General features: G+C 38.5%; 1 protein-coding gene across 1 annotated transcript; it reads right to left on the bottom strand.

Annotated features, from left to right (window-relative positions):
* Window positions 1–753: 753 nt before the first annotated feature.
* On the bottom strand, window positions 754–12,715 carry ak4 (adenylate kinase 4). The gene is made up of 5 exons (XM_084354298.1): window positions 12,207–12,715; window positions 11,307–11,426; window positions 6,816–6,988; window positions 5,647–5,765; window positions 754–4,178 (listed from the first exon to the last, which is right to left on the bottom strand). Exons 1-5 carry the CDS (start codon window positions 12,346–12,348, stop codon window positions 4,052–4,054), a joined length of 681 nt encoding a protein of 226 aa, XP_084210424.1. The 5' UTR covers window positions 12,349–12,715; the 3' UTR covers window positions 754–4,051.
* Window positions 12,716–13,492: the final 777 nt, after the last annotated feature.

Here is a 13,492-nt window from a genome sequence, read left to right on the forward strand (position 1 = left end):
GCAGCTGATTCTGCTGAATATCTGACCTGATAATCAACCAGGCAGATAATCAGTCGCACCATAGTACTTAGTACATTTAAATTTACTTGTACTTTTTATACTTAAGTACATTTATTGCCAGGAAAATTACTTTTGATGCTAAAGTACATTTAACATCAGATTTTTACTCTTTCACTCATTGTTCGGGTGAATTTCACGTTTACCTAACTAACATTTTAACCCAGTATCTGTAATTTTACTCAATTATGACTTTTGGGTACTGACATGAGCTACTCTGATGCAGCATGTAACTTGCAAAGTAACTAGTAACTTTAGATATAAAATAAATGTAGTGTAGTAAAAAGTGCAATATTTGAGTAGAAGCATAAAGTAGCAGAAAATGAGAATGCTCGAGTAATGCACAAGTACCTCAAAATTGTACTTAAGTACAGTATATGAATAAATGTGATTAGTTACATTCCATCTCTGCAGTCATGTGTACATCTTGAATATTGCAGCTGGTACAGGTGGGGCTAAATTTAACAAACTAAATCTGCAAAGTAACTAGTAACTAAAGTTACCAGATGTAGTGCGGTAACATTTTGGCTTCCAAAATGGAGTAGAAGTAGCATAAAGTGCTCAAAATTGTACTTAAGTACAGTACTTGAGTAATAGTGCTTTCCACCACCTCTTCAGACACAAAGTAACTGAATAATACAGGTGTGTGCATGTACAGCAGACTCTTTAATCCCACACAAAGATCAGTAAACACAGTCATAGAAACTCGTTTTATTGTTCTTGGTTTGCAACATGTTTGGACAGCACGGTTTAAAAATAGGGAAGAAAGAATCCAATGTGGTGTTTCACAACAGCACAACTTAACCTTAACTCACACCACGCCCATTCATTCAGCAACACTCACTGAGTATACAGCCAAACTGTGCTCCCCAACATGAAACTAAAGACTAACTCAGAGGCAGCTCCTGCAGACACATCTCATCTTCATCAAACCTCCAGCTGAGGACACTGCAGACCTTTTGCATAAAACGACATTCTATCCTCTTGTCACTAAAGCAGAAAATATTATTGCGTATCTTTGGTCTACCATTGTCTCAAAGCTCATTCTATACAACACACAACACCTACTATCCTTCAACAAGGAAAACAAAAACTCCACCTGAAAACTCTACAAGGCAGTTTTGACCTCATAAAAGCAATTATATAAAAAAGTACATTTTGCAGCCGATTGGTTACTTGCGCCCAATCCCTGACTTAGTGTGCATTGCTATTTCGAGGCTTCATAATCATTTTCATGCGATAACATTTGACTATGAAGTTTGAAATGTGAAGAGGCAGCATGGACAGAGCTAGACAATACAATTACCTATTGTTTCTTTTTATTGCACTGTTTAGTCACTAGTGTGCTTACTGCAAAAGGTAAACTCACATGTTGGGCAATTTAGTGAAAATATATGGAAGAGGCTACTCTGTTGGGTGTGAAAGTGTGTCAAAAACTTTACATTTACACATTGATCACTCTGCAACAGACATATTTCTTTTACATTACAAAATCTACTAAAGTTATATCCAGCAAGATTGTTAAAGTTGGACCAACCCTGCAAAACATAACATTTTATAAACAATCATCTCTGACATTTTGATGATTTGAAATCTCAAGGCAACGGTTTATATTTAAAGGAGCAATTTGTGCAATATGGCCAGAATTTTGGTTTAAAAAAATCCCCCCAAAAATTAACAAACATTATCAACAGAGCGTGAAGAAACAACAGTGTTGACATAATGTCAAAGATGTCTATGTTCTAACTGAAGTTAGCACGCTAGCCAGCTAGCCCTGTCCTCTCCTGTAGTACCACTTTGTTCCACAAGAGGCGCGTTTCAACTGTGTGATATGTGCAAGTTGCAGTTGCTATGTTGTTCAAGCTAGCTTAGCTCTTAGTGCGATAAATGAACAAAATAAAGTCACAAAATGCCAAGAATGAAATACTTCTATCTCCCTCAATAAACAGAAACATACAACCGCACACCTTCTGAACTCAAGTTTCTTTCTTTTACTGATCTATTACGAGCTTAACTGCCTGATTAACTCATCGTGAAACACATTTCATTCAACATTCTCAACACAGTCCGTCTGTTTTTCCACAATCACCTCTGGTTTGGTCAAAATAAATCCTCAATTCACAGAGTAAGATGTGAAAATATTCCAGTTCTACATGCAGTTTTTGCTCGCTGAGGCCCGACTTTTTCTCGCTCCTCTCTTGCCACACACTTTTCTATGCTTCCTGCCATGACCTGTCGTCCTGGTCAGAGTTGCTGTAAATCACCTCTGTACTGTATTCCCTTTCTTCAAACTGACTTCAGTCGGTCTTGGAGGCTGTGTTTGGACCCAGTTCAGAGTCCAGCACTCTCAGGCTGCTAAACTCGGCTGAGCTGCGCATCGCTGCTTGTGGTGACTTCCTCTGTGATCGAACGTCTTCAGGCAAACTCTAAGGCCAAATGCTCCACAACTAAATGAGCCTTAAGCGGATTGGCTAACAATCATGGATGCAGGAACTAGTGGTGCGGCAGGGGCTGCAGCACTCCCTAAAAACTACAGTAACTAACATATGCTGAATTTACAAGAAGGCCCAAATAATTGAGAATTTGTCAGAAACAGCACTTCACAGTGTTTAGAAAGTTTATCTAAACTCAACAACCTTACAAAATTGACTGATTTTATAAGGGAGTCTGGGGAACCTCTCTTGGTCTTCATGTCCTTGCTGTTGATGTGGCTGCTTTGACCCATAGTATGTTTGTTTTCAAGTTTGCCATCGGCCGTCACGCAAAACATTCTCAAATTGATGTGAATTACTGTTAATAATGATTAGATACATTCTATCCAGGCAATTCAAATTAATACAAAAAACATTTACAATGACGTCATTATATAGACTGAAGCCTCAGCACCCCCAACTGTGTCTGACTTCCTGCTTCCCTGCTAATGATAGCTAGCTACAGCCAAGGATAGCTGGCAGTGGTTGCCTGTTACTCTGGTGATATAGTGCCACCTACATTTTTAGAGCTACCTTTGAATTCTAGCCATATTTGCAATTTACAAATTGCTCCTTTAAAGGAATGTAACAATATTGAATGTGGTCTACATTCTGTGCATTGGTCTTCATCCCGGCCACAGAGCGTGCTGTAGAGTCATTTTCACCAACCAACACCAGCCTATAGGTTCTCCTGCATGTTAACATCAGCAGAATGCAGAAAACATTCTGCGGCATTTCAGCACAAAGATAAAGAGAAGAAGAGTAAACAGTGCACATTTTTGTTTTTTGAGTAACTGATGGATAAATTCTACAAACACTGAGCTTATAAAAAAACAGGCTCTGCAGAACAGGCACATGTAACAGCTGACTTGTAGGCATTATATACAGCATATTACATGGCACACACGTTTGCATAACTTTCAGCTTTTTAGAAGAAATGGGCCTAAATAATGTCTACAATGCATCGTGAATCTGTCAGTTAAGGCTGTGGTGAGATTGAATTTAATAAAATATATTTTGTTATCATGCTCAATGATGATTAATTTTTTCACTCCAAACTTTGTGTATTTATATTTACAACAATGTGAAATTATTTGCTTGATTAAAGAAGTAGAATTGAAAGTGCAATTTATCGAATATGTTATGAGAGATTGGTATCAAATATCTAATATTGGAGTGAGACCTTTGTTATTTTGTTTTTGGTTTAACATGTTTTGGAGTGCCTGTGTAAAATTATGATATGCAAAAATGATCAGTTTGAATATTCCTGAAGGACGTGAACATTTCACTATGATAAAGCAGAAATCAACACACTCAACAAAGCTTTACACAAAGAAAAACAACAAGTGATTGAATCACAAACTTGTTGGACGACTACCGTTTGGATCAGTGTCCGTGTCCGTCACTCTAAACCTCACTGTTAATGAGGAAACTGAAAGCTGAGGCCAGCAGGAGGAAACATCAAACCACTTCTTCTGGCAGCTTCCTGATGTTTCCCTGTGCTCTTTTCATTTGGAGGAGTGTCAGGGTGTCTGAGTCTGGAAGGCGTCTGATGGCTGTGTGTGCATTTTTGTGTTGAGGAGGGAGTTGATATAAGGCCAAATCCGGTCCGTCTCCGTGCCGGAAAATGAGTGCAGGATTCCCTGTGACCTGAGCGAAGAAACAGGGGCACAAAGAAGGGAAGCTCATTACAATTAAAATGGGACACCACAGGTAAAGAGGTTGAAGAGGTCCATTAATATGATGATTATTTTTGGTATTACAAGTTTTCTGAAATGTCATGTCTAAATGTGCAAATGAGACATTATCTAATGAAATGTGCACTGATTTAATCATTTCTAGAACAGAAATCTGAATATTGGATGAAGGCAGGTTCTTTTTGTTAAAATATTAGAGACACAGGGTTTTATGGAGGGAATTTTTCATTATCACTTCATAAATCAGCAAATACAACAGCCATAAAAAAATTTAAAGAAAATAATGTTGTATAAAATACACACAATATATCACGTTCAGAATATAGATAGTGTGAGTATGAGAAAAAAAGCCTTTCAACATGTGTATTTTTTAATATTGCCTACATTTTTAGACAAAAAATGGTGAATAGGGTAAAAGTTTAAAATAATTGATATCACCATATAAATTCCCCAGTTGATTATTCACATTACAAACGGTTTTTGTATTAAAAATTTCCTGATAGTTCATGTTTACATACGCAATGAGGCATGATATAATTTATTAAACACTAATTTGCATACATTCCCAGAGCAGATATCAGAACTGAAATAAACACTGTGTGTATATATTTTGGAAGTTTATTTTCCACTAGTCTGAAAGAAGTTATGGGAGCAAAAAAGCCCAAAATCTCAAAAATTCACCTGTGCATAAAACAATGTTTTCACCTGTAGTGTCTCAAATCGATTGATCAACTGATTGAATGGAAGAATGAGGCTAATTAGTCTATTAATGTTAACAAAATATTCCACTAATGTAGCATTACACTTCACGATCAAAACTGATGCAGCAGAAACAAAGATATCATCTTTTTGTTGCAAATATTCTTCTTCCATGTCAAAAACTCACAACTACATTACCCACAGTGCAGTCGGTGAGTTGGGTTTGTTATTGCTAGTAGCGGCATAAATAACCTCGCTAGCCTTGAGCAGAGATGAGGAGCGGGCTACAGAGGTCAAGTAAACTGACTTTTTTTTCACATATGCATTCTTCAAGATCTGTGACATAATACACAGATGTCAGCTAGCTCAGCATCTACAGAAGTGTAATAACATCCAAGAAAAGGGAGTGTTGTGCTGAATATTTAGTTGCTTTTTTTTCAGTTATAAAATGTTAAACTATTGATCACAAAAAACATCTAAGACTTGGAAAAGAACATTTCTACTGCAAGAAACTGCCAAATTCACATGATCTCATTTATGACGTCCATGTTTTGTTATTGTTTGATATCTAGGTGGATTTGTCCAATCTCAATTCCCTTATAATAATGATACTATGACACTGATCAGGTTTTCATTTGTTCACAGCAAGAACTGCCACATTATCTGCCTGTCGGAAAATCATTGCTCAAATGTGCAGACACGAGAGAGAGGCATTTACTGACTTGTATAAGTCTATGACAGGCTTGGCCACATCTTTGTAGTGTCTCAGTCGGGCCATCAGGGCTTCTGGTTTGTCATCATCGTGTTGAATCAGCGGCTCCCCAGTGATGTCATCCTTACCCTGAGGGAGGTAACACAAGGTCACATGTGCAGCATCACAACACAGTCCAGCTAGACACAATGCACTGAAATAACCCGAGCACAGAGGATTACAGCACAACACAGTCAAATAAAAATGGTGACTAACTTCTAGTGAGGCCATGTAAGCTGACGCAGATGGTACACATAGTCAAGTAACAAATAAGTGGTATACTGGAGCGAGAGTGTTGACTGTCAGTCAGTATGAGGTGACCAATAATACATTTAATTTCTTTGTTTATTTTTATTCATCTAAATATTTCCTCCAGACACAGCCTTTAAAAACACTGCATTGTATAATTATTGAGTCTGATGTGGTTTTTGCATGAAAATGTTGAATTCTTAAAATTACAATTACAATTCATATTTGTGAAAAATCAAGAATCTATAAAGATGAAAAATACAGGACACAAGTTGTCTCCCACTGCATGCTGAACTTGTAAATGTTTATGTTTATTGTGAAGACACCTCCACCTTTAGGCAAGGTGACAACTCTTGGTGTCTCTCCTGGCTGCTCTGCTTGTTTTTGTGTCGCCGGTGGCAGATCGAGGTAGCCAGCTTCCTTGCCAACTTGTCTTTGTCATGGTGTTTGAGTCGGGCTGTAACATTTTTTATTTATTTAATATACTTGTACATATGTTTGTTGTTTACTTAGTCCTTATGTCTGTGAGGTGCTTTGTAACGTTGTGTTTGAAGAGTGCTTTTAAAAAGGATAATACTGTTTACTTCACATTTTGGTTAAGAAAGATAACACTATTAAATAGTCAATGAAGTTAGTGTTACAACAAGGACCTTTAAAGCAAACTAACAGGCAGCAGGAGTGTTGTTGCTGTGCAGGAGGGCGGGGTAGTGGGTCAAAAGATTGTCGTTCATCTGGTTGCAATCTCACATTCTGACAAACTTCCACCCTCCTGAAGCCATTAAATCTCTACCAGCTACAGAAGACTCAAATCCTGCGGGGAAGGGATGTGAAAGGAAAATCAATAAAGTGCCACAAAAAATATACAAAGAGAAGCAGAAGCTATACTGAGACCTTGATTCGAGGTGGGTTGAAGCCCATGTTGTAGACTCTACCGCTGGCTGGATGGATCCAGCGGTCGCTCAGTCTCTCCCTCAGAGTCTCATAGGGGATGTTGAGGCTGATGACCAGGTCGAGCTGACACAAATTGTTCAGGGCTTGGGCCTGCGACAGAGTCCGGGGAAAACCTGGACAACCAGCGGAGGGAGAAATAGGAATGTGTGATCCATCGTGAACCAGGAACAGGTGTTATACAAAGATTTATGAACTTCATTTTTTCCACAAACTACATTTAAACACACAGTATGTAATTTCTGCTGCTAGGGGTCCCTCAATCAAAACAAAAGATGTGAGTAGCATGAGATCATGGGAAGTTTTTGTCATGTAATGTGTAGTCACGTTCACCTTCTTCACTCTCTGACTCTCTTCTGGAAGTTGGAAGACAGTTTAAGCTTCAATAAAATTACAAATTTCTCTCAGTTTGAACATTGTTGGAAACATTTGGGATAATATAAGTATACAGCTTGATAAAATATACAACAAAGGTCTAGTCATTTTTAGACATCTAATCGATATCAGTCATGAAAAGCAGGAAGTTCTTGCTATCAGGTGAAAAAAATCCATATCATGCATCTCAAGTAATATGCCGCTTTTATACAGTTTCTCACACAGTTTATTTTCTGTTCATATGTTTGCTACTATCAGTAACTGACAGCAAGTAAACTTGGATTCAAACTGTTTCAGTTTGTCAGTCTCTGTAGCTGTGACATAATAACAAGATTATGAACATGTGAATGAACTTGAATGAAAAACCCAATGCTCTCAGTTACATGAACTGAGTGAACCAGCAGTTATAACAAGACAAGACAATCTTCAGTCACGCTAGCAGCTCTGTGAGGCACTACTCATTCACTGTGCTGCTTTCAGTTAAACGCTAAAAATCAGCATGCTAACATGCTCACAGTGACGGTGCTAATGTGCTGATGTTAAGCAGGTAATGTGTACTACGGTCACGTCTTGGTTTAGCTTGTTAGCATGCCAGCATCTGCTAATTAGCACTTAATACAACCCACAGCTGAGGCTGATGGGAATGCCATTGGTTTTAAACGTATCTCATCATAAACTAAAGTCCTGACATGTTGAAATTTTGACCTGATGATGGCTTTTTGAGAAAAAGTGTATGATCACGAAAGTTATAACAATTCTGGGCCTGAATGTTTGGACCAAAGTTCTTGTAAATGACTCATCCAATAGTTTATTAATTATTTCACCAAACCACAAATGTGAGGCTTTTGGTGGCACAAGAGATAGAGTCACAGAATTACCAAAGTCATGAGGAGTCATGAGCTGAGAATCGTTCTTGCCAATCCATTTAGATATTGAGATCTTTACTGGGCAAGTGAAAACTTTGACATCTATCACAACTTTAATGGCAGTAATCAGCATGTTCACTGTTTAGATATTTCACAGAAACTAAAATTTCAACCTGATGCCTTGATTGACTTGATTCACCGAATCCATCCTATTCGCATTACAGATGTCTCTGTTTTGGTTCTTCAGAGCGCTGATATCCTGATTGGATCCGACTGAGAACCCGAGGACACGCCTTGCGGCTTGCCAATCACAAGGTGGCCGTGCCCTGAAGCATACCCTGCTTTATTGTCTATTGTACTCTAAATGTGACCATAACTTGAACATCATGCTGCGTTGAAGCAGACTTTAAACCAACAATTGAGAAAATGAACTCATCAGGAAACTGTTTACTGAGGTTAAATGTCAAGTGAGAAGAAGAGTAATTTTCTCATAGGCTTACACACAATCAGACTTCTTTTGAAACCAGTGACGTCGCCCCCCACTGGTGATTAGAAAGAATGCAGGTCTATTGCACATTCGCATTGGCTTTTCAGACCTGGAAGCTCCACCGACTTTCCCATTCTACTGGAAAATCTAAGGTCAAGTGACCAACAGTAAAGAAAAACACCAGTATAGTGGGGTTGATAGGTATTCAGTGCCCTGCTCAAGGACACTACAGCATGATGGGTGTTCACATGGCAAGCTTGTAGCGTAGTTCCTTGAGTTTTAAGACCATTGTCTCTGGCAAACTACAAAATTCTCTCTCTTGTTTTTGTCAGTGTGCTTTGGTATACAAACACTCAGGCTTGTCTTCAGTTTATTGCTTCCTTATGTCTTAAAGCGGAAACTGGCAACCACTCTGTACACTCCTTTGTTAAGAGCTGCTAAATCTCTCCAACCACCACAGTGTCACGCTGCCCACAAATAAGTGATGTGAGGGCGCCAATCAGAGGTTACAAGAAGGATTGAGCAGGAAAAGAGTTACATCTATACATTACGGTATATTTTGGGGGGATAACCATATTAATCAATATACTGTGCACACAAATAACTCAGCCTATGAGAGTCATGAGATAAAGATGACAAACTGAGGTGAATGCAAGCACGTGTGTGTGTGTGTGTGTGTGTGTGTGTGTGTAACCTCGGCTGCCCTCTTCTCTTGCTAAACTAGAATTATTTGTTTAGTGTTTTTGTTTCAAGGTTCATGCATGTAATGCACCAGTACCAGTTTGTCTCATCAATGTTTGTCGTCTCTCTTGGGCATAGTGGATAATATTTAACTTGAAAAGGGACATTTCATATGTTACTAATGACTCAAACTATATATGTTACCAGATAACAAAACACGCAGTTTTGTATTTCATGCTACAACTCTCACTATTGAGTTTGTCTCTTGTGTACTGTTTTTGCAGTTTTATATTCCTCTTGTTCATATCTTGCTTTTTTACTTATTAATTTATTATCTCTTCTTTTTTTTTTATTGACATTCATCTCTATTTTGCTGCTGTAACAATGTAAATGTCCACGTTGTGGAGCAAATAAAAGATTACCTCTTCATCTTATCTTACCAAACACACATCTGAGGCCATTTCCATCCAGTACTTTAACTTTTTATGAATGCAGGGAAAAAATGTGAATTGTTATCGATTACATACACAAAAATAACTTTCGTTTACTTTCTGAAATCCTTTTTTTGTGTCTGTGGCAACTGTCAAGCAAAAATGACCACAACATTAAAACATCCTCACCAGCAATGCAGAATGTACATTCCGAAAATGCAAGTGACACCTGATGTCACAAGGATTTGTTTAACAGAGCTGTACTGGAAGGTATGAAGGATCTTTGGGCACGTGAAGTCCACCAAGTTGGAACCTTGTACTTCCATCCTGATGGTAACAACTCATATTCACCAGAGAGAGTTTGTGATACAGCACTGAGGATGGTCGCTCCTTTCTCTGCTCCCACAAAGCAGTGACACACTGTGTTGACCTAAAATCTTGCTAAAAACCAAACTATCTATTCAGTCTGGCTTTTATGTCTTACAATTTTATGTTTTAAGTGTTTGAGTGTACTTGTTTGAATTCATTAATTGGTCTTTTAATCATAACAATTTATTTTTGAGTGTAGTATTTTATCATTTTATTTTTATTGCTTGTTTTGTATTTTTTCTACATCTTTTATTCTTTCAATTATCATATTTCATTACTGTCTTTGTGTGTATTAAGTCTCTAAATCCATTTTTGTTTTGTTAATATCCCATATTTTATTTGAGTCACTTGTACAGCACTTTGAATTGCATTTTGAATTGTTTGGAAGGGGATAAAGTTTGATTGGTTGATTGGTTGATTGGTTAACATTTTAACAATTTTACTGAGTTTGTTGTTGCTAACATCACAGAAAGTTAAATCACTCTACAAAATAGTGTGATGTCACAAAGTCATGGATTAAAGGCGGGACTGCTGACGAGGAGCTTCTGTTGTTGCAGACTTTGATCCTTTTAACTTTCAAGATATTTTACATGCACAAGAACCGATAAAACACTCTGGAGGAAAGGAAAAAATGAAAAAGCACAACAGGTCTCCTTTAACAAATAGTTTATAGAGCATTTCATTGTCAAAATAACTATTAAGCAACGTTCATTTCCCTATAAATTTACCATTTATTAATCATGATTATCTGGATATCTTTGACGCATCTTTGATTTTTTTTTATCTTCGATGTTGAATATGATGCTGATCCTCTATGTCTAATCTAAGTTGAGTCACACACTAGAGCTTGTACAGACCTGCAGTACTGGATTCAGAGCAGTAATTACCCACAGATGTAGGATAATGTAGAGTGGATTTCTCCACTTAATTGCTCCTCAGACTCATTAAAGGAGGCATCACAAATGAAACCTTTCAGGCCACGTTAGACATATAGAAGTCTTTCCTGATGTCCTATCCTCTAACATGAGTCTGGAGATTTTGGGGGGTGGGGGGAGGCACCGGGGGTGACCAATCAGATTCGAGGGGTGGTTGGCAGTTCCCACCACTGGCCATGACGCTGCATTATGAAGAACATATTCCCTCCGAGATCAAGACAATGGAGGGAGGCTGTGAATGCAAAGCTGGTGTTCCAGTAAAGCACAGGCCATGTACAGTGTTTTCATACCGTCCAGCAGCCAGCTGTGGCCGCTCAGCTGCTCCAGTCTGGGCAGCATCAGTCTGGTCATCACATGGTCCGGCACCAACATGCTTCTATCTACATAGGTCCTGACCATCACACCTGCCTCTGATACACAACAGACAGGTAGAGAGTCAGTGCATGTATGTTCAAAATTTCAAAAACTCTTCAGTGTACCCAGGGCTTGATTAAAAGAGTGATTTAAGAGATAGTGAATGATTACAACTGTTACTGCAAACTGCTGCCTTTAATCATTTCAAAGAACACTGAACTCTGGGTCCTAGTGTGGAGAGTCATGAATGATTTGTCACTGAACAAACACAGTGGACTCACAGGTTTAAAAAAATCCTCTTAACTTGTTTTAAAAGCAGAAAGAAAAGGAGCTCTTATCCAGCAAGTTCCAACTGTACTGAAAAATTTCAAGCACACATGTTTTTACTTATGCTCTCCGCTGTCAACTGCAATTCTATTATCAGTACACATGAAGTTGGCACATGCTGGGAATTAAATTGATTCCAGTTGGGCAGCAGCAATGGGGAAGTTTAAAAGCACACACACACAATCGATGGTTTAAATGTTTGAGAGAGTAATTATGATAAAAACCTTGATAAGGGTTTTTTAACTGGAGTAACACTTCTACAACTTGTGCAAAACTGATAAAATATAAAGAAAAATTAACATTTCTGTCAAACGAGCTTCTTAGAAAGGCACATATCATATTTCACTTCCTTCTGCAAACTTCCTATCTTTTTTGGCAGCATGTTTGTGACTATATTAAAAATATGAGGGGAAAGGAAATTGAGCAATCGTCAAATTCAGACATTCTTCTCTGCACTCTCATTCTGTTTTTGGCACCACAGTATTGACATTTGGCCAGATGTTTCCTACCTGTATTCGCTGCTATGCAATCCCGGAGAAAGTGGCCACTGGACAGATATTGCAGGCCAAATCTTTCTGCAATCCTCTTAGATATCGTTCCTTTCCCTGATCCTGGTGGACCCATGATAGCAGCTCGGAATAACTTGGCCATGTCTTCCTGAAACGCAGGCTCCGACTGTAAAACCTCTGGGATGCACAACAGTTGTTCCTGTTTGTGCGCAAAGAGACTCTCTCTTAATTCAACTCCTACCCAGTCATATGCGATCAAACAGCCTGGATAGCTTTCAAACTTGGCTAAAAATCTGAGTTTGTCTCTGGAGTCTGCGGGTCTTTACGCAGAACCCACTCACAGTGGGGCTTTCCTGCTCTATCACTCGGGTCGGCTCAGTACGCCTTTCCCGTTTTCTCTTTTCTTTTTTCTTTCCTCTCAGCTCTCGTGTTGATACTTTACGCTCGCCTACGTCTTTAAGGACACAGATTTTCTCTGCGAATGAATGACGGAGACGCCACAACGCCCTGTTTTTCTGCGCACATCATCCAGAAAAAATGCGGATGACGGATTCGCACGCATCTTGCGGGGCAAACTGGTCACTGTAGTTTTTATACACAAGCGATGAACAACAACAATGACTGTAGTCTGTTACTGTCGGTGAATGGCTATAGTTTCCCTCAAGAGACGGAAAACTGTGGAAACGTCTTATGAAAGGAGGGGGAGGAGGAGGGGGAGGAGCAGAAGTTTTGAAAATTGGAAAATCAAACAAAAACACTAAAATAATACAATTACATGGAACTGCACAGCCAATTCAATCCACCATAACACATTAATAGTTTAAAATAGTGATGAAAAACCTTTCTGTAAGCCTACAGAGGGACAGAAGCAACACAGTCGATATAAATCTACATTATTTTGATCAACAGCAACAAAGACTGTCGTTGGAAATCAGATGATCCTTCCTTCAGTACGCGTCGAGGCTTGTTCTTGTGTCACTTCAGCCAAATTATGTGTCACTCTTTCTGCCTTCTACACAGCTCTAGATCACTTCCCAGATGTTCTTTTTTCATTCAGAGCTAAACTCACTACCTCAATCACTTAAGTTCACCAATAACAGAAAATGTAATCAATTTAAATTTTAAAACGTTACACCCAGAAACCTCTGTCTGATGTCTATATGTACCCATCTGTCTGTCTACTTACTTTATTTAACTTTCATCTTGTGTTTTCTACTCATCTTATTTGTATTCTCCTTGTTTGGTGTCCTTAAGTAGCTTTACTTCCGCTTATATCAGTTGTGTGT

Source organism: Pagrus pagrus (genome assembly GCF_965226575.1).
Source record: "Pagrus pagrus genome assembly, chromosome: 6".
Lineage (NCBI taxonomy): Eukaryota > Metazoa > Chordata > Actinopteri > Spariformes > Sparidae > Pagrus > Pagrus pagrus.

Excerpts from the sequence above, each read along its gene's own strand:
- ak4 (XM_084354298.1), bottom strand. The coding sequence starts at position 12,348 with ATGGCCAAGTTATTCCGAGCTGCTATCATGGGTCCACCAGGATCAGGG. Across the intron at positions 11,427-12,206 it reads TTGCATAGCAGCGAATACAG|AGGCAGGTGTGATGGTCAGG; the intron begins GTAGGAAACATC and ends GTTGTGTATCAG. Across the intron at positions 6,989-11,306 it reads CCACAGCTGGCTGCTGGACG|GTTTTCCCCGGACTCTGTCG; the intron begins GTATGAAAACAC and ends CTGGTTGTCCAG.